The following is a 21,641-nucleotide window of genomic DNA, read 5'->3' on the forward strand; positions in this document are numbered from 1 at the left end:
CTCTTTCAGATTTTCAAGTCCTTTATTAGCAAAGCCAGAACTTCAAATGTTCCGTTTTACTCTTGATCGGATATGAAGTTACTGAAAACATGAATTATATCTGAATGGATGTTTTTCATACTTCAAACAACTTTCATACTTGGAGCATTAATGGATGTATACCGTGGCTGTGCAAGAATGATTTCAAATCCGGTTAATTTTACATATAAAACGATTAAATCCAAGGAAATAACTATTTGAGATGTACAGAATCAAAGGTGTTACGAGCAACCTTTTCCCACATCTTCGAATAGCTCGTATCTGAACCCTTCATTCGCCTTCATGGCCTCAAAACCTGTTCCATGAAGTAGCTAATCTTTGAAGCCAAACGCTTTCCCATGTGCAGGCAAAACCACGTGACCACCTGAACAACCAGTTAACGGCTCATTGGATATTCATTGACCAGATATCCTCACAATACTGCGTTAGGTATTTTATACACTGAAAAATATTATATATACAAGAAAGATTATAGAAGCAAGGAATATCGACGATTTTCAACAGAAACGCCAGTGGATAGGGTCACGTGGAGAACTGCAAATTCAAGCCCTAACTGATTGTAGTCAGTGCTAGAGAAATGTCGAAAATAATTTCATGTCGGGGATTTCAATTGACAATATTTTTATTGTTTTCTGTAGCTAATATCGTGCATGGCGTGAAAGTTAAAAACATTACAGCCGCCATCGAAACATTAAGACCCGATGTGAAGGAACAAGGTGACTTTCTCTTCGAGGAATCTTCGTCCGTGCCTGAAATCGCATTCGAGTTTTCAAGCAGCAGTGTTCCTGCAATTGATCTTCGACTTTTGCTTCTCATGTCATGCTTTCATATTGTGCTGTGGTTTTGCATTTTAAAAGGATGATTTGGTTGTTTATTACAAAACGAGGATGCTGAAAAAGCGTTCAATTGATGCCTTCTGGCTTGAGAATGTGATCTGAGTTGAAACAGGCACAGTGGAACAAATGACCAAATTCAGACTGCTACGCCAAAGACAAAGCGTATCATGTCTAGCTGTGAAGATGAGCAATCAATACATGAGAACTGCCACGGAACCAATAGAGAATGGCTACACATAAAAGACACTGCGCTTAATATAATTGGGGTTCTCATCAAATTGTAAGCAGTCACAAATATGTGCTATGAACAAATCGCCAACATTAAGAAGATTCTTCAAAAATGCATCTTTACAAAAGGTGGAACGATGCACAAAACACAAAAACAAAGCTATGGTTAAATTTTTTTTGCATTCTAGGGTCAGAATGTATAGTTGATTATGAGAACCTAAGACATATTTTAAAAGGACGTTCTTCGTGTATTTCATCTAGGTCTCTACTTTTGTGATAATTATAAACAGAAATCAATTGTGTCCCATCGAAAACAATGCAGATTCTGAAAGATGTATTCAGTGCCAAAAGTACAATATATGATACTGTTATTAAGTCCCATTTTCACTCAGGATCTTTATGATTGATTGTTATACTTCGTATCTATACTAGCACTGTCTCGTGGTTTTTCCATAAAATTTATTCTCGGTACATACTGGCTAGCTGTGGCAAGAGATTGATGGGGAAAATACAAAGGAAGGGCCTTATAAGCGCTCTAAATGATTGTCTACAAACAAGTAGGTTCTATGAAATTTTCAAAATAACTGGAAATGCTGTGTAAAACTGTGTTTAAAAGATATCAACGAATTGAAAACAACAGTATAAATTCAAAACATATAAAACTTAACGAAGCAGTTATCTATGTCCATTTTCAGAGAAGGATGGTTTCTTTGCTCTGCCAACCTGCGAAACAAAAACACTGTTATAGAATGAACTGCTAGAAAACGTTCTACAATTTACAAGGGAAAGGGAAGACCATTCTATCACTTTTACTAAGACATGTAGCTCTAATTAAAGAAATTCACGAGGAAACCAATTATATTCATTGTTTTGATATGTTTTACACACGAATATACTTCCAAATGCAATAGTTCCAGGAGTTAAAGCGTGTGAAATGAAGTTCACAATATATGGCAAGGGCTTAAATGATCTATGATTCGTGATGGAGTTTCGTGTAGCTCCTCAAATGTATTATTGAGTATTCCATATCAACCCTGAATCAAATTAAACTTGGTTTGACTTTTAAATCCAAAACTTCACTAATTTAGCATTATTTTCACTGACATAGCACGTAGTTTTCAGAATCTTTATATGTTGCTCTACAAGTTGTACACCTACCAATTGCCGTTTTAGTTTGTATCAATGTGTAAAATCTGATGCACCCTTCTAGAAAGCGTTAAAAAAATTGAAAATAGGGAGATTTTCTTGACCTTTACCCAGGCTTTCAAACCCAAAATAAACCATTATATTCTTGATGTTTTTCTCAATAAACTGCACTTATTCAATCATTCTGCGAAATTTTAATAGTATATCAGACCAACCTAATGTCATTTTTGAGCATTAAAAGGTGATCCTTTTTTTTAGTCCCCCTCCCCCTGTTTGGCTTTGCATGGCTATTAATAACTAACAGCAGCTAAAACTGAATGGTACTTGTGAATATAAAACTAGCTATAATAAACAACCAACCAGCATTAATACTGCAAAAGCTAGACATTAAAAGACATAAATTTACCTGTGACTTTGCTAATTCCAATTTCAATATGGATACCCTAGAACGCTCTTGCTCCAACAGTGAATGCATTTCAGAAAGCTGTAAGGAAAAACAATTCTTACAATCAGCACTAATTCATTTGATCAACATTTCTGTTTACTTTATCGACTTCTCAGTTGCTCCCTATTTTGAATGGCTTATTGACAGGCGAATTCAATATAGACTGATGCTTCAAATGAGCAAAGTATCAGCGATTTCTATTGACATATGTCAGATTTTTATGGGATAACATCCAGTTTGACATACAAGCAACATCCGATAACGTAAACTGCACAGGTACAGCAAAATTTTGTTCAGATTTTTGGAAGGTGGCATAACTGAGGTTAATTTTGCTTGAAAAAATCTTTAAATTTGGAAAAAATATTAACTTAGCAGGCATTCGAATTTTGACATTGACATTGAATATAAACAACAAGGAATAGGATCTGTTGGTATTATAATACAAAATCAGCTGTGAATGTAAGCAAGGGTTTCGTTGGCAGTGTCACGACAGTTAATGATAACATGCACACCACCCTTGAGTTATGAATCTTATCACTCCCTGATTGAAACGAAAATACGAAAAATGGATATGGGCGAGGTTCAGTACATTCCTGTTCAAGAACACCATGATTCAGAATCGTACTGCACACCTCGAAGACAGGAATAGTTGAGTATGGTGAAGATAAATTAACAGGCATAGCTACTGGTTTAGGTATGAGGAATGGGATTAAAACTGTCAAATAAATTATATCGAAAAAAGTGCTTATTCTTCCAGTATTAACTTTTCAAGATTTGTTATGCAACATTTTTGTGGATAACATGTGCTAAGCATGTTTTTAACAACCTTAGAACATAGACAAAATAAACAAACAAACAAAAATGGAATAAACAAAATACAAAGGTTCTCATTGGGGTGTTATTTGATATTTCAGATGCTCTCCTTTATAACACAATCTTAGAAACAACTGTTGACAGATGCATGTCAGACGACAGACCCCTTTTCTCAAAATCAAAATCGAGAGTATGTTGGGGGAGTATGCTTGAATCGCAGATATTTCAAAATCAAAGTGGGGGTAAGGGTACGAAACAACAACACATCAAAGTAACTCTAGCATAGAACATCTCGGAGTTCGCAACACCATGACCTTAGTGGGGCAAAAAACCACAATAAATACAATTGTGGCATATATCACCGAGATTTGTAAATTCGTTTGTAGCTCAAGTAAGGTCTATTATTAATCAACGATATTCAGTTTTTCATTCTAAAAGTATTTTTCTATTTTCTAAAGAAGCTTCACGGCCAAAGTAAAGGAAGATCCACCCTAAATTTTTCACTGGTTTGCCCCACCTGAGAAACTGGAACTAGCAATAGAACAATTGAATTCCATCAAGGCATCGCGAACTCCGAGGTAGTCTATTGTCGTTAAAACTAGAATAGGATACATAATAACTGGTAATGAAATAAAAGTATAACCTCAGATGACAGTTCATCCTTGATATTTGTAAGTGTCTCGATCTGTTGCAAGATCTCCGATTTATCGCGCACTGCAAAAAGTCGTTCTGGTTAGTTGAAAATTTGTATCATTGAAATTTGCACCATAAAATAAAAAGATGAAATTATTTGTTGAGCAATGCTATCTGTTGATAAGGATTTTTAAACCTATTAACATAAAGCAAAATAAAGAAGGTTAGATAATTGATCAGTGATATATAATGAAAGACAAACAACTTTTAAGCATGAACAAAATATGGTAATGATTTTGAGGCTATCTGTAGTTGATAGGTGTTATAAAAAAACCAATTAGTCACCAATTAGTCAATACAAAGTAAAGAATGCATAACTGAGGAAAATGATGACACAAGATTTACTAAAATATTTGGAAGAATGGCTTGGAATTTTCTGTAAATTTCCATTTATATTTTTGAAGAACAATCAATGAAGAAGTTGATAAAAAAAATGTTCAGCATCTCAAAGGCATCGAATGTCATTTTAGATAGCATGTAAAAGAACACAAACACGAAGAGCCTAAGCAGCACATCAAAAAGCAAAACAACAAAGATAACTTTCTCTCTTACTTTCTCCTTGTCCTAAAATAAAACACAACTGTTTGTTTCTTTTCTTCACTTCAGCTAATTCTTCCTGAAACGACGAAGTTTAAATCCATTGAAAAAGCGTTTATAATGAAACTGCGCTTAGAAAATTATTAGGTATTTACAGCCAGTTAAACACCATATTAGCATTTGCAGCTTAAGTTGCAGAATAATGACTATTTGGTTGTCCCTTTTTTCAAAGTTTTGCCTTTTTCAAAGCCATTTCGAAATGAATAATGTTGTATAGAGTTTAGATACTATTTCATGAAAAATACTTGCTGACCAAGATAATTGGCCATGTTTATTTAGATGAAAAGCTTGTGTTCTATGTAACAAATGACCTTACATAGTAAAATTTAGCCGGAGATCAGGCTCGGACGGAGACTCGGCGGAAAAAAATTGGAAAAAAAGAAAAAGAAAGGAAAAAGAATTTGCAGTAATGCCCATTGACAGTAAATTTATCACATAATTTGTGTGCTTTTCGCGAGCGTGGATGGGTGGTGATTTGAGAGCGTCAGAGTGCAAACGAGGTTTTGCATTATTATTCATAACGGAAACAAAAACTATGAACGAATCAAAGCTTTACTACAAGCCTACAATGGCATGTCTTCAGGCTCTCCTTTTCCATACTCCAACTCTTCCACCCCCGCCTCCTCCACCTGATCTGATAGGGCCTGATCTCAGGCTAAGTAAAATTTTGTAACATTTCAACCGAAAGCACCAAAAAATAAAGAATACGCAATAATAACCAAAACATCTTTAAAATTTGAAAAGACAGGCTTCTAACAGAAGAAGATGTTGCACAAGGTTGCATGTCGGGCCCACTACTGCGGCAAAACATAAATTTGACCAACAATTTCAAAATAGAGTCTTTATTGAAAAAAGTAGAAATGATATTTGAAAATAGGCTAGTTAGTGGTGCTGGATTGTTTCCTTTGGTACCGGAGCCTCTATGAGTCACAAAGAGTAACAACAAGGGTTCATTACCATTTCCTCCTTTATTCTTACATATTTCACTTGCTGTGGTGCTAATACCCACGCTATAGTTTGCGTATGTACTCTAAACACTTCTAAACATAAAGATACAAATTATAATACCTATCAATACCAATTATATGTTTGCTTCCCCTTTAGCGCAACAGATAATGTAAAGATTTAAGGTAATTTAGAACGAAAGAAACAGTGAAAATGAAACTTTACCCTTAATTCGTCTATTGATTTTCTTAACAGTGAATTTTCGATATCTCTTTTTTCAACTTCGTTCATCCATTGTTGTACGCTAGCAGGGTCGAGGGCTGGTGCCGTCTGTATGTTGCTAATCTGTCATTTAAAATATGATAATGCAATAACCAAATAAACTTACCACCTAATATTGAAGAAGTTTAAGATATTACAGTCTCCTATTAAAGTATAAATTAATATTGCTGCTAATCGATGTTACAGAATGCACTAGGTCGTGTGAACCAAGCTCTGTACATATCATATCATATCATATAAATATTTAGGCACGATACTATTTTGTGCTTAGAAAAGGACGGTTCTAAGTAACTTCACTAAACGAGGCCATCCCTAATGAGGTTCATGCATAATGGCAGCATCACACAATAACAAGGTCTGAGATAATGCAGTTTTGTAGGATAATCGAAATCAAGAAGCTTCATAAATAATGGTTTGCACTAGCAGGACATCTGAAACGGGCAATGACAACTACAAAATCCAAATGACATAGCTACCCCGACTACACAATGCTCAACTTACGTTACTAGACCTTTGACATTTTACTGCATCGTATTATATAGAAGAAAACTGGGTATTACTGTTTTTTCTAATTTGAAAATAATCCTACAAAGAAACATAATTTCAGATAAAAAATATCATTTAACAGATGATATCATTAAATTGATTAGAGGGCCAAGTTTGATTTGGTTAGTTCCATTAGCGTCCTGGCACAGAGCATTCCTAATAATAGGGAGTCTTAAAAACTTCTGTATATTTATTGTGATCATTACAATCAAGGTTGACGAATAGTTGCCCGATGATCGCAATGAGCGTGAAGCTCGGAGTTACAGCTAAGAACCGTCCTGTTCTACACGCCAAGTAGCGTGTACAGCTCTGCCTAGGGAGTCTTAAAACCTTCTGTAAATTCATTGTGATCATTACAATCAAGGTTGACGAATAGTTGCCCGATGATCGCAATGAGTGAAACTCGGAGTAGCAGCTTAGAACCGTCCTGTTCTACACGCCAAGTAGCGTGTACAGCTCTGCCTATATGGCATAGCACTCTTTATGACAGACCCGTAAACAATTAATTTAATTGATATGCATGGCATTTAGATTTGAAGTTGATAAGGGTTTTAGATTCTATCTCGAACAACTAACTTGTATAAACTAGATAAATTGTGTGAAACATAAAATAACAAAAACCATTATAATTGTCATCACATCACCTTTTTAGTGTCCTCAGCTCCATTTAAAATTCCAACTTTGGGTTTAGCTGTATGAATTTTTTCCTTCTTTTTCTTGTGCTTTTTGGGTAAATTTTCAACGTTGTTCTTCGACAAATCGGGTACCTCATTAAAGCCTAAAATTCAATACAAAAAATAATCAGATCAGTGTACAATGCTGAATACCTATTATACAGAGCTTTGCTACAAAACAGTCTTTCGATGTAAATTCTTTAATCCGGAATTTTTCCAGTCAGGGATTCTGTTTACACTGTGTTGGATCAATTCGGATCTACAAAAAATAATGCTGCTAGAAAAGCAAACAGAAATTTGGGCAGCATAAAGAACATACTGATGTTAACGGAAGCAATTTTAAAGGAATTCTTGCTTTTAAAAGGCCCTATAACTACGTTCAACGTAGACCGCGGAGAATAAAACTATTTAAAAAGGAAAAGATATTTTGAAATTCAGAAGAAAGAAAAAAAAGTTGCGAGGATACCGGGTAAGACAGGAATTTTATATTCAGGCTGGAGAAATTTCGAAAAGGTAAAGATACAAGTAGAGGATTTAGAGAGTTTGCAAATAAGCAAAGACTACTTTAATACGAATTTGACAAACTAGGTCTATTCTTTTGGAAACAAATTTGATTTCAAGGTATTATTTGGATGCATCCATTCATCAGCTCAGAAAATAAAATTGCGTTCAAATATACAAATATTGATCAAACATCCGCTCTTTTGTACCTTTAACAGTCTAATACGGTTGGGACTAAAAAGCCTAAGTTAAATTACATAGCTGTATTCAGAATTAAACAAATCATCACAAAGTGTCTACCTTTTTTATCACTAGAATTTCCAGTTCTTTCCACCTGTTCTTGAAACTCGTCTAATGATAATTTAACACTGTGATCTCTCTTCTTCTTTGTTGAAATAGTTTCCACACTCTTTTCTGCCTATAATATAAAAAAGACGATAATACAGCTTTTCAAACATCCTTAAAAAGAAAACTAAATTGAGCCGGAAAAATGTTTTTCTATATGTATCACATATCTCGAAAAAAACTTTCGAACAATATGCATGTTTTTATTATATTCCAACAAAATTTATTCTCGGCTTTTCATGACTAGAGACCCTTTATATCGGAATATCAATTAATCTTTTGTTTTCCATTCTTTGGTGAAAAAAGAAGGAGCATATCTAATGCATATTAAACTCACCAATCTTTGATTCTCTTCTTCTAAACTTACTCTCAACGCTTCCTGCAATTGAGTCAAAATTAGAATAAATTTGCTCACTAAACATTATTCTTCTGCACCTTGCCCGGAAGCTCAAGTGAAAGGGAAATGATCAAGCCTAACAAATGTCAGAGTTATAAAGAAAGTTTTATACAGTAAAATACCCAAGAAATATAAGGGCAACAAGATTTGTTATGTATGGAGTCACATCTGGTGTTGTACTTTGTTAGCGACAGTCAAGCTGTTTTGAAAAATTATGCTTCTTCTTAAGAAGCTGGTATTTCTTGAAGTTTGCCAAACAGAGAAAACAAAGGAACAGCACTTCTTAGTGGAACTCAGCTTAAAAGCTAAGTCTGCTTAAATTTCCCTACTTAAAATTCTGGGTAGCATTGTTCTTTCAGGAGAATAAATTTATTGGTCCAGATCCTAAACTTCTTCTCTAAGCATCACATATGAGAGGCTAATGTGGTCATGCGACTGCAAGCAAACTACTTTTGGTTCTATCTGCCTAGCATTTTTATTGCAAACATGTTGTCCGTTAAACACATGGAGCGAAATTTGGAGTAAGAACTTAGAACCGTCCTGTTCTATACACCAAAATCGTACAATGCAGACCACTTTGTCAGACCACAACCCGTGTTAGCAAAATATCATCATATAACATAAAATTGATTTTGTTATGTCATCATAAGCATATGCTCCTTTTACTTCTTTAAAATTCCTATAAAACTAGTTTATCAAAACAGTATTTATTTCTTAACAATAACACTTGCCAGGGTTAAATAGCATTAAATGTAACACACATTGAAATAAAGGGGGGGTGGGGGGTGATATATAACTATATTAGATATTAGTTTATAAAGAGTGAGTAGTAACAAAGTTTTGAAATTGCAACTTGCCTTGAGATCCTCTTGAAATTGGTTGACAATAAACTACAAATAAGAGGATAGTATATCATCTTACTTAAAGAATGTACCTTTAAAAAAAGGAAAACAGGAAGCTTTGGTTTTTAAACTAGAAACATTTTGATGATCATTTGATAGGTAAACTAGATGACACAAAGTTGTGGATTTAAATGAGTAAGTGAGAATAATGGCATTTTGATTCATCGTGTTTTGGTTTTGCATGATTTATAGCTTTGCTTCTTACCTTCAATTGCTGATGGGGTAAAATATAATATTTGCTTTGCAACCTAGCAAATCAATATCATTAGATACTGCAGACTGCTGTCCTGGAGAGAACAAGGTGGATCAAAACACTCTCTATTTCCAAATCTGTTTAAATCTTAATGATACATCTATAATCTTTACAAGCCATTTCAAGCACAAAAATAATTACTAAAGGCAAACTAAGACACAAGTCCTGTTTATTCAAAACATGTGGTTTTGTAGAAGTGTACTTTTTGCTTGGCCTTGGCTTTGCTTTGCTGCCAGGGACTTTAATTGACAGATATTGTTGTGAATGCATTATTCTGGAAGGGACTGAAAATAACAGCTTTTACTTCCTGAACCTTAAACTTACACGGACCAGCCATTTTCTTTTACATTGAGAGGATTGTTAGATTCAGCATTCTGTTATATCATTCTCTGATCTAAATAAGGACTGGAATTGTGACTTAGATTTTCTGATATTAGTTTTCTTTGTTTAGTAGTTTTATATTAATCTGCTAATGGATCAATAGTGTGCTGACATATTTAGCAATCAAAAATTGTAAAATGTTTTGGCTAGCATGGCTATCCTTTTATCTACATGCTTTGGAACCTGCATGCATGCATGTAAACAAAAAATCTAGACTCACAGGGTTCAGCTATTCGCGGGTGACTTAATTATGACTTTTTAATACTTTGTTTTCCAGTTTTATGACTTTTTATTTACATCAGAACAGAATTTTCTGTTAACTTTAGGTCATTTTCATCATCATGCGTTAAAAAGTGGCTATCCACTTTGTCAGGCCAGGAGAGATCACTCGCAATTGCAGCATTCTATGTGACCTTCCTAATGTACATAAAATTTATAAACTAAGCACATTTATATTGGGTACTCAATCTTTCTTGGAATGCACCAAAATAGTTCTTTTTCATTTGATGTTACCTTGCACCATAAGCATCTTATAACAGGATTATACTGTTGTGATAAAGATTACTGTCACTTTAAGCATTGTTGATTTTGATAATTAACATTGGTCATCTTTACCTGGAGTGATCGCTCACACAAGAGAAAACATGTGAGTACTTGGCCACTCCCATGGGCTACTTCTTACAAAAAGCCAGCTTTGCTTTAAATCAATTCAAATGTTTCTGTTTTTGTGTAGTCTTTAAAGCACAGAGGGTATGCTTACCTCAAAGAGATAACAGGCCTCAACTTACAACAAAGCATATGCCAAGTTAATACAAATTATTTCAAACCTACCTGCTCATCCCTCTCTTCCCACTCACTTGAATTCTCTTGGGCTTGTACTGGTGGTTTTTCTTCAATCTGGTGAGTCACAGTGATGCTCTTTCCTTGCTGCCCATGTTTTGGTTTTCCTCCAAAAGCCAAATTTCTAAGCTGCAGTAAAATTGCATAATACTTTAAAAGTCTTGTCAACACTTCATTTTAAAATCAAAAACAAAATAACTTTGAAAAACATGAAAAACTTTTGAATGCATTGATAGAAAAGCTGATTTCATTACAGTCAAAATAGGAAATACAAAAAAGAATGTCACAGTTAGCTCAAATGGTGGAATGAAGAGAGAGGTGGAGAAAGAGGTTTTGAAAAGCTGGCAAATTGGCCAAGGAAGAAATAGATCAATGTCCTGACAGTGGAGGGCAAGATAAAGAAGGAATTCATTTTCAAATGCAAGCATTGCAAAAAAATAGAGATTCACATCATTCCATTAAAAAAGGTAGAACTGTGTTTATGCTAACAAAATTATATGTTACTGGTTCTCACAACAAGTATTTGAATTGTTGCGATTTCCCTCTGTTTTTCAAATGTGTTTGCAATTTACAAGCAAACCATGTTGTCGCAGGCCAGTTTGATACAAACAGGTTCTTGGTGACCTGGTCTTGCAGTAATTTTCTAATCTTTATGTTCTTAGTGCCATGAAATTATCCCCAGTTTGTAAGTATTGCATATTTTACAAGGGCAGTTATTAGCATGTGCGAATGAGGTCACTAGTGGTGTTTAACTAAGGTTCCATTTGAACATATTTTTTGGAGTTGGAAAAGTGTTGTTAAGACACTTGATGGTAAAGTCAAAGATGTTGGTTGGCAGATTGTTCTGCGTACTTGACCAAATACAGTTTAGCTTTTGCAGTGAATGTGTCAGCAAGAAGGAAATTGTAGCTCCTTGAGATGATAAATTGTGAGAAAGACATTCTTTGTTATCTGATTTGATAATTATAATAATAGTATTGTGTAAATGTAGGCTTATAGCCTGTAATGCATCTAAACACTAAACTTGCAACTTTGTTTTATATGCAATGAAAGATCTTGTGGCATGTGAATTGATTAGGAAGCCAAAGAGGATTGTCAAGACTTATTGGTTTAAAAACAGCATAGCCAGATTATGAGCATTTAGAAAAGTCTCCACTCTGGTATAAACATAACACAACAAATTAAACTGTACTATGTGAGGCAATTTCAGGTGGTATAGGAAATTCTTAAGTACACTTGCTGTTGTCATATAACTTTTCAATCTTGTTTTGAACATATTTAGCGTTTTTGGTGTAATGATGTCATCAGTGAGACCATTCTAATAGTCTGTTACTCTCAAGCTGAAAACTGTTTCCTAATGCAGTATTAAATCTTTGCTTCTTCAGCTTCTGACTGTTTCTGCTCATAGGTAATTCTTTTTTCAATAGTAGCAGAGTAGCACTGTTCCCTGCATACGTCTGGTTTTTTGAATTTAAAGGTTTCAGTGAGGCAGGGCTTTCATGTTCAGAAATCAACGTGCGCTGCCAAAAACCCCCATGATAAGAGTGGGGCGCAAGAATCAAATTTATTTTTAACACAAAGCAATAAAGTTTTTTCTATTGAATCATGAGAAAACCTTCGTTTTGGCCAAAACGTTGTGGGCTGGAGCAATTATTTATTATAATTATTATTATTACTCTTTATTATTATTTACAATGTTGGCATAAAAAAGGTATAAAACAGCCAAGCATAGCCAAAAAAGCTAGCTATTTAAAAAAGCCAGCAATTGGATCAGCTCAAGAATAACAGAAACTGAATGACCAGAAAGCAGAGACATACGAAAACGGAGTAGTGGAACAAGGATTTGATGTCAAACTTCCGGTACTAAAAAGAGTTTCTTAAGTGGATTGACTTCTAATACTACTTGTTTGTTAAACTTTTACTGATCGCAATATATACATATATACGATCCTTTTCACAACATGATTCTTCAACTTGTACAATTGTTAATCAATTTCATTCATAATGTACTTGTCAAGGGATTTTGCCTTCCAAAATGCATAAGTTTGCATTTGCTTGCATAAAACTGCCAAGTTCTGGGCCATTCTTTTAAATTTGATTAATCTATCTGTAGTTTCCCATTATCAGCCTTCGCTTCAATCTTTTAAAAAATCTTCTTATCATCTGCGTACAATCATGAATATCATAAACATAACAAAGAATAGGGCAGGTCCTAAGGACACTACCTTGTGGAGCTCCACTTAGTACAGGAGCCCATGAAGAGAACAACCCATTTACAACAACTCCTTGCTTCATGTTGGTCAAGAAATCAGCAATCCAGTTGAGGATGTTATTTATACCATATGACTCTAATTTACTAAGTAGCCTTGCATGTCGCACGCTGTCAAATGCCTTAGCAAAGTCCAAATAAGGACCAGTAAGTTGAGGTTCAGGATTACTGTTTTCGATTTCTCCAGAATTTTGAGGCTAGATTGTTCCAAATTTGTTAGTATTAAATCATTAGGTTGTTGTACACAAAGACCATACTACAGTTTTCAAACCTTATTTGCTGACAAGATGGGTGAACCATCCTTTACTTGCTGAAAAGCTTGATAATTCGCCAATAAAACACCTTGAGATGACAAAATTTCACATGTTTAAACGGAATTCTCTTCAAAAGGGGAGTCAAATCCCCAGCATTAATGACTACCTCGTTGTTTTCAGCAGTCGCCAGTGCGGCCTTCTTCTTCTTTCTAGCACGCTTCTTAGCATTCTTGGCTTTCTTCTTTGCATCTTCATCGTTCTTCTTCGAAACTTCCTCTTCGCTTTCATCACTATCATCATTTGCTAACACAGAAAAACGAGAGTGCACGCCAATATCATTCACCATGTGGGCAGCCATTTTTAATGTTTTCCCCTATGCCCAAAATCTAGCCGCCTGCGCATTTACGAATTTAGCTGCTGAGCGAGCCTGTCTGACGTCATGGTTCCGGTCCTTTTGCAGTATAATTTAGGAGCTTTTTTATTAGGGGTTTATCGAGGGGTGAGGGGTGGGCTGGGGATCATAAATTCGAAGTGCTGGTTAATAACAGATGCAGTTTCAAAAGAGGGTTTGAATTCATCTATATTGAGCGATGGCATGAAATGACTTTGATAAAGTATTTTGAAGACCCTACAAACATTTAGTGGGAAAAGTAAGAAATACATGATAATAATTCATTGGTCTTGAATTCAAATAAAAATTGCACTATTCAAGATATTGTAAAAACAATGTCTATAAATGATTACCTTTCAGGAAATTTTCAGGACATAACTTTGAATTGTCTATGTATTTGTACCCGAATCTACCGAATCGATCAAATCGCTTACCTGAGCTTTACAAACGTTACAGTCTACACTCGTGCGCAATCTGACTTGCTGCACGTGATCTCATCAAGCATTAAATAACTGGCTCCGTATAAGAGTAAACTTATGAGGTTCAGTCGTGTGGTTTAGCGTGAAAAAGCACGTCTAAACGTGTTATGAAGCATGACTAAATACGTCTTGTCTTTAATGCAAGGAGACTGGCAACACCATTGTGTGTCACTTTTTTCGTATATGGTACGGACATGGCAACACCATAAATGTCCTTCCCAATGTTGAAAGAGTCTTTAAAGCTGCAAAGGTTCTCTCTAATTACCTCAGTAAAAATGTATGTTCAAATCTGTTTTATTCCGTGTTAAGAATCACTTTTTGCTGTTCTCAAGTTGTATCAAATGATAGCTGTTGTAACCTTAATCATAAAGGATTTCCATTTTTGCAAAAAACTTGATCTAGGAAGCTTTATGTAGGCTGGAATTATTTTCATGGTTAAGTGTAGACAGATATATAATTTGGTGTTTATTACTCAGTGTTCATACTAGGGACCTCTGACCTTCTCTCGACCCGGAAGCTTTTAAGCAATGCGTAAATGAAAGACATATATTCAAACTTGGTCACATAGCACATATAAGACAGGTATATGCTACAATAAGTTGAGTGAATGCAAGAGAGCTTTGGATAACAAACGTCTGCCTCGTTAGAGCCTCGAGGTAAGTTCAAATCTGCTATCTACAATCCCTGCTAAATGTCTTGGAACACTAACGTCAGTTTTCAAGGACAATTTTCAGCTATCCTTTTCTTCCTGTGAGAAAAATGCTGGTCTTCTATGAAACGACGTACAGCTAGATAGAAAATTCTAGATAGTTACAGGTAAATAGTTATTACATTTGCCTAAACTATCAACAGTGTTTTTTTGGGGGGGGGGTGGGGTGGCGTAGTGATTTTCATAGAGGAAGTGATAAAGATAAAAATACTGCAAAAGTCGATCACTGTTCCGAGTAATTTTGGCTGGCATTGTATCTATTAACAGACAAATTTAGGATGGTAAACTCGTGTACCGTGCGAAACATAACATCGACATGACACATAGATCGTTTGCACGTACTTTTTTGACAAATATTACGCAAGCATAACATTATCAGTTTGACTTTCCTACCCACAAAGGTTGGTTCATACTCTCTTTTGAAAGCATAAGGAGTTTTTCGTTGTTTGATTCATAATGCTGGTGTAGAGATTTCAATGTCTCACTAATGGCAATTTATTTACCAAATAACTGTATGCGATCTAAGCACGTGATGTGAAAACTCAATCAGCTTGTTTCATGTCATGGCTCAGGCAGATATCATAATTTTTATCCGATTTGGAGTCAGAAAGGTTTTTATAGCCTAGAAAGTTCGTGAAAAAGGTCTGGGACAGAGAGATGACAAGATTATGAAGAACGAACAGTTTCTTTTAAATGTTGATTTCGTTTTAAGATACTTTAAACGAGGTTTAAAGGTAATGAAAATAAGACTTTATTGTAGAAACCTTCAAAAATGTACAAAAGGCTGGCCCTCATCCTTTTGTTCGCGGCCTGGGCACAACTGGCATCAGCAAACTACAGAACATGCAACTGCTTCATTCGAACTGAAGACGAGGCAAATGCTCCTGTTCTGGTGTCATGGTCTGACAGATTAAGCTCCTGTGGCCTTTTCTGTGGCTTTCCTGGCTTCCATGTTTCTTGCGATGAGGTCAAAAGCTGGTGCCCCAACAACTGCTTTAATAAAGCCAAATCCAAGCTGCGTAGCAATGCCGAGCTTGACAAAATGTGCGAGAGACATGGCAAAATAGTTTCCGCTCAAAATGGGATCCATATGTATGCATACAGCAAAGTGATGAACAACTGCGGAGCAGCTTGGGACCACTACAACCTGAATGCAAAACTTTGTTGTTTCGTTTTGCGACCTCAGAACAGATGGATCGGTTACATATGTTAGCCTATGGTCATAGAAGTCTAATGACATGACGTTGGAGCTTTTCTTAAACCTATTAAACAGGCAGTTATGTATACACTGTAATCCTTGTTAGATATCAAGTTTCACGATAAAGTAATGACTTCTGATTTTCTTGTTTTCCTCTCTACAGAATAACCAAAACAAACATTTACAATATGGTACAAAAAACCCTCTCTTCCACAAGTTTTAAAGTGCTATGTTAAGTGTGGCACGCACTAAGAATACATATGAACACAGGAAAAAGAGTATAATTTTTCAATTTGATTTCACTTTACAGAAAATATGCTCAGGTGGTAACTGTTACCAATAATGATGTGGGCATCAAACACTGAGATCGTGTTTCTAGCAAAATTAAGAAGCAGAAAATTCCTTCTCATTATTAGCGAAAACCTCCTGATACATTTGTTCCAAGCATTCGTTGATTGCAGTTACGAAAGACATGTCAAACAAGTTTCTGTTAAAAAATTTCCTGGCAGCAAAGATTAAATTTAGAAAACTGAATGTTGAGATTAATGACATAAGAAACTCTTAAGATACAACTGGTATAGAAATTTCCCAAAGCGTTAAGAAACTGTAGAACTCAACACCATGGATCTTTTTTTCTTATAAAAAGTGACTATACTGTTGGTTGATGATTCCTACAAGAAGCAGCATTTTTTTCTACCAAGCGCTGTTCCAATCTTACTGTCCAAGATTCATTCCGATTGAACAAGAAACACATTTGATATGAGATGTGATTTTCTGGCACGATTCCTGTTAAAGGGAGGAGGACACCAAACGCTCGAATTCCAGTATGGAAATATTTAAAGCCTTTGATCTTTGGTCTTTGGTCAAAAATAGTTCGAAAACAAAGCTGCTTTTAAAGAAGTGTCGTAAAATATCTATGAACTTCAGTTCCAAAAGAATTTAACGAGGAAAAAAATTAGAAGTTTCGATGCACAGCCATTTTGGATCTACTCAACGAACATAACTAACAGAAAACAAAAAACGTGCTCTATAGGTAAAGCGAGGCTATAACAAAAGCGTATCTTAATTACGTAACGATCAAAAGTGCTAATTTATTACAGTAGACAGGGAATTTTGCATAACCATCTAGCAACCTGCCTAACCTAAGTTTTTAGAGTTTAAATCATAAGAGTTCAGGCCACTGATCATTTTTAAAAATGCATCAAAACGATAATTCCCAGCTTCTTTCGCAACTGTCAATTTGTTTCAATCTTCTGTAGGTATCTTTAAAATTTGCTCACATTTGGCATAAGAAATTCCATTTGCAAGTTTGGAGAATTTTGGTCATGCATTGCACCCTCTTCTCAGGCATCCCTGGTCTTAATGCTTTGTAATCCTTTATCTGAAAGGCATCTATCATATGCACCAAAGTGCACTACTGTGACCACGACTGCTATTCATTGTCGCTTAAAACCCCAAGATGACAACGCAAAAAGGACATAAACATTCAACGTACATCAGAATTGTTATATTTACACTGATATCACAAAGTAAACCTAAGCTACGATTTTAACTGCGTAGTAATGTTTAAGTGTTAAATTAATTTTATATGCCATAGGTAAATGCTGAAGGGCTGTTGCGCTAATAGAACCTTCGTATACTGGACACCGGTGTTAACGTCGACAGAGTGGAGTGGCCGGTGTCTGGAGACGACTTTCTACAAGGCTACTTTTACAGGAAAGAACAGAACTTTTAATGGTGTTATCTGCTGTTTTGAGAAGGTGTCCGTTAAAGGCAATCGACACCTACCTGTCGATCAACAATTGACCAATCAATAAAGGTAATACTGCTCACGCGTTTATTGATTGGCCAATAATTTATTGTTCTACTTTCATGATTTTGGCAAGTTTTAAACCTACCAAGGAAAATATGATAAAATAAACCGTACATGAGCTAAAATGGCAGTAGTTAGACAAAACTGTTACAGAATACAGTATCGATATGTTACAGTATCGTTTGTGTATATTTGAGTATCGAGTTTTTATTTGTGCATTCGTTTGAGCATGGTTCTTAAAAAGCAAAGAAATTTGTCTTTTAAACACAATCCGACCAAAATTACATTTTGATCATGACTTGATATGCTATCATTTATCTTTGCATTTGCTTAATATATACTTTCGGGGCATGAATTATTCAAGTGAAGGCTCCGTGAGTTTTACTTTGGATATATCAAATTCGCTTTCCTGGCTTCCAATTTGTACTGGAAAATATTACCGTTATGTGCTGAATGCAGACATGAAATAGGCTACTTTTAGCAGATATAGGTTAATTTACTACTGAAGACATCCGTCTTAAGCCAACTTCATGAGTAATTTAGCGTGTATTTACAAATGCACCTTAAAAATGTCTCTCAATAGGTGTTCATTGTCCATTGTCATTGGCAATGTTCTTACGAGCAAAAGATGTTGGTTTATAACCTAGTACTTTGCTTTGCTTGAGTTCATCCAACTCAACTCATCATGTGGTAATGAATGCTGAAACATTTAACATCATTCTGACATTCGAGATTTTACCAGTGCCGAATCACGAGAGTAGAGTCTCCGTTATATCATTGTCCCTTATAACTCCATCCTTTATTATTAGTGACTTTATCTTGACAACCTTCACTGGCTGACTATCTTCACATAGTTCATCATACATGTTGTACTGAGGCACTAATCCCTCTCCTGGCGGTGTTTTTAGATGCCTTTTCTCCTTCGTATTTGTTGCATCATCGCCATCAACACTCCTTTTTTGCCTACAGGGTATTTTTGACCTCCCAAGGCCGTTGCCATTCCCACTGAAAGGAACGAATACTTTGCTTTTCTCTTGACTGGATTCATCTCCGCCATCTGCAGATCTTTTTTGCTGTTTTCCTGCACCTTCGCGTTGTTCTTGTAACGCAAAGAACTGGTCGAAGCTTTCGTGGCGAGTCAAAGCAGGCAGTGAAACATCGCCTTCAACCGACCTCTTCTGAAAATCTTTGTCGAGCAAAGCAGCGGCCGTCAAATCAGAGTCGAATTTTTCTGCAGGTCCAAATATTGATTGCAGTTGCAGCCTACGCACCATTTCTCGTTGACTGGTCAATTCACGACGAAGTTTCATTCTGTCTGGGAGTGGGATGGCAAACGAGACACGAAGCAGTCCAACCATTATAGTTACAGCGAATAAGAGACTGGCCAATTTTGATTGACTTCTTGACAAATCTGTAATTTACAAGATAAAATGAATATGTTTAAATTTTAGATTTATAAAAACTTGTCAAGAGAATATTTAAACATGATCGCTGACATTATTTGAAAAATATTCCGTAGGGCTCTATGATATATTCTTTTATATAATTAAAGAGAAACTTAAAAATGGACACAAAATAAAAATGGGCTGAAAGTATAAATCTGTACATTTGTCCCGAAAGCGGATACACATACACTGAAAACTGCTTCATCATCCGCAAATTTTGCCAATGTATATGGCGAGGACTTTAGTCTTACTCATCAATCTTCTTAGATCAAATTGATCGCCATCACATGGAAGCCTGACTTGGATGCTATGAGAGTGCTTGATCTTCTTGTATGCAAGCCAGAGAAAAACAGCTGCACAAATTTCATTAAGCATGGGAGCTAGTTTACAGCCTTGTTTAACACCGCTGTTTTATTCAAAAGGGTTTGTAAGTTCATCATCAAAGACTAGTCTTCAACGTACATTTGTTTAAAATTAAAAAATTGTTTTGAAAAAAGACGAACATGTTGAACCTTACTTAAGCAGATTGTCTAGCACTCTTCAGAGTATGAGTCATCAGAACACCAAATCGAAAATAAACGCTAGCAAAAATATATACCAAGTTGTGGAACAAAACAGGCAAATCAGAAACGCGAGCACATGACTGTCGAGGTTGCCCATAAATGCTGCTTTCCTATTGAAAATATGCCTATCGACGAAAAGTATATATATTTGCTGCTAGCTTGGCTTTTCCGTCAGCTGTCTAAGTGTGAAGAAACCATCGATAGTGTTTCTGCCAGTACGATGTCCAGATTGAGATTTGAAATTTAATACTCTGGTCAGGCTATGTTATGAGTATCTTATGGTAAGGAGCCTTTTTTCGGCTGAACAGTTATCTCTTGAAGCAGTCTTGATGCACACGTTTCACTCTCAAAAACGACCAAATATCTACGTTGAATATCAGCTTTAATGGAAGCATGCCAGCTTGACAAATTAAGAGTCAATAATTAAATCTAAATTCCAGTGTTTGAATAATTGCCATTGTTACATTTTCCCATAATGTTTGCTGAAAACTTTGAGTTAGTTTACTTATTGTTACTGGTACTTTATGATTTACATTTTTTAGAATCGGTCAGTAAAGTTGAATTTAAGTGTGAACAACTGTTTTACCGTATCTTTTTCGCAAGAGAAAATACTGTAAATGCAATGATATTTTGCGACAACAAGAATAGTTTGTATAGCAAAATAAAAAAGTAAATACAGCCTATTAACCGCAAACTTCAACCTTAGAAGACGCATTTCGTTTCAAATTAATCATAGATAACAATCATCCTTTATTTGTGGTCAATTTTTTTATATGAATAAAGAATAGTAATCACATACTTCTTTGATTCATCTTTGTTTGATGATTCTGATTTGAAACGTTTCTTCTTCGAAACAAATCGTTTCAATCTTGACAGATGTGCTTCTACGTGCCAAGTTCCGCGGCTTCTAAAAATCTGAATCACCTGTTCATAGTTTAAGCCGTGCTAACACGGACGCATTCCCTTGGCCGAGAACTACAGGTAGCTGAAAATCCTTGACTGATTTGGTTGAGCATGTTCATTGAGTGGCCATCATAAATGCGATGGCAGATAAAGTTATTTTGCAACGGCTTCCTTAACAATCTTATGATTATCGACGAATCCTCTGTTGTCAATTCAATGAAAAATTCAGTTCTTATTTGAAAATGAGGCAGCTGTATGAAGAACATGCAACTGCACCCGATATTGAGCGTTATGATGTAGGATGAATTGACGTAATTTTAGGAGTAACGCAATACTGCAATATAGATTAAAAAGCATCTCACTATATTCATTTTTTTAGATGAGATGAAGTGAAGAATTTTAAATGAAAAACTTGAGTAGTGCCAAGTATTTGCTACAGAAAAATCACATATACGTAAAAAACTATTTATACTGAAATACATTGTGCATAGAGCCAATTTTTCAAGCTTATTCAAAGAATTTTATTACAAAAACATAACGTATTTTCTAGCGCAATGATATTTTATTTAAGGCTGATATTTCTTATAATATTATAGATTGTATTTTTCTCAGGTTCCCACTTGTATCAACTACTGCAAATAATGTTTATCAATGTAGCTTGGGTATGTCCACAAAATTCAATTAAGCCTTGAATAACACTGAAATGGATTGGGGGTATATACTATTCATGTTTAGGCCAGGCTCAAGATCTCTG

The 21,641-nt window shown here is 35.3% G+C and overlaps 2 protein-coding genes and 1 long non-coding RNA gene across 3 annotated transcripts; 1 reads left to right on the top strand and 2 right to left on the bottom strand.

Annotated features, from left to right (window-relative positions):
• Nucleotides 1-400: 400 nt before the first annotated feature.
• On the bottom strand, nucleotides 401-13,777 carry LOC135687356 (G kinase-anchoring protein 1). The gene is made up of 11 exons (XM_065203900.2): nucleotides 13,553-13,777; nucleotides 10,855-10,992; nucleotides 9,345-9,377; nucleotides 8,428-8,469; nucleotides 8,046-8,163; nucleotides 7,215-7,348; nucleotides 5,968-6,087; nucleotides 4,753-4,816; nucleotides 4,151-4,221; nucleotides 2,656-2,733; nucleotides 401-1,826 (listed from the first exon to the last, which is right to left on the bottom strand). The coding sequence occupies exons 1-11, from the start codon at nucleotides 13,742-13,744 to the stop codon at nucleotides 1,779-1,781; spliced, it is 1,038 nt and encodes a 345-aa protein (XP_065059972.2). The 5' UTR covers nucleotides 13,745-13,777; the 3' UTR covers nucleotides 401-1,778.
• Nucleotides 13,778-14,512: 735 nt separating this feature from the next.
• On the top strand, nucleotides 14,513-16,293 carry LOC135687364 (uncharacterized). The gene is made up of 2 exons (XR_010516187.2): nucleotides 14,513-14,912; nucleotides 15,726-16,293. It is a non-coding gene; the product is annotated as an uncharacterized LOC135687364 (long non-coding RNA).
• On the bottom strand, nucleotides 15,777-20,928 carry LOC135687361 (uncharacterized). The gene is made up of 2 exons (XM_065203904.2): nucleotides 20,784-20,928; nucleotides 15,777-19,387 (listed from the first exon to the last, which is right to left on the bottom strand). Exons 1-2 carry the CDS (start codon nucleotides 20,794-20,796, stop codon nucleotides 18,726-18,728), a joined length of 675 nt encoding a protein of 224 aa, XP_065059976.1. The 5' UTR covers nucleotides 20,797-20,928; the 3' UTR covers nucleotides 15,777-18,725.
• Between the last annotated feature and the right edge of the window lie 713 nt (nucleotides 20,929-21,641).

The sequence above is a fragment of the Rhopilema esculentum genome, chromosome 20 (genome assembly GCF_057945365.1).
Source record: "Rhopilema esculentum isolate cy_ngs chromosome 20, ASM5794536v1, whole genome shotgun sequence".
In the NCBI taxonomy this organism is placed as follows: Eukaryota; Metazoa; Cnidaria; class Scyphozoa; order Rhizostomeae; family Rhizostomatidae; genus Rhopilema; species Rhopilema esculentum.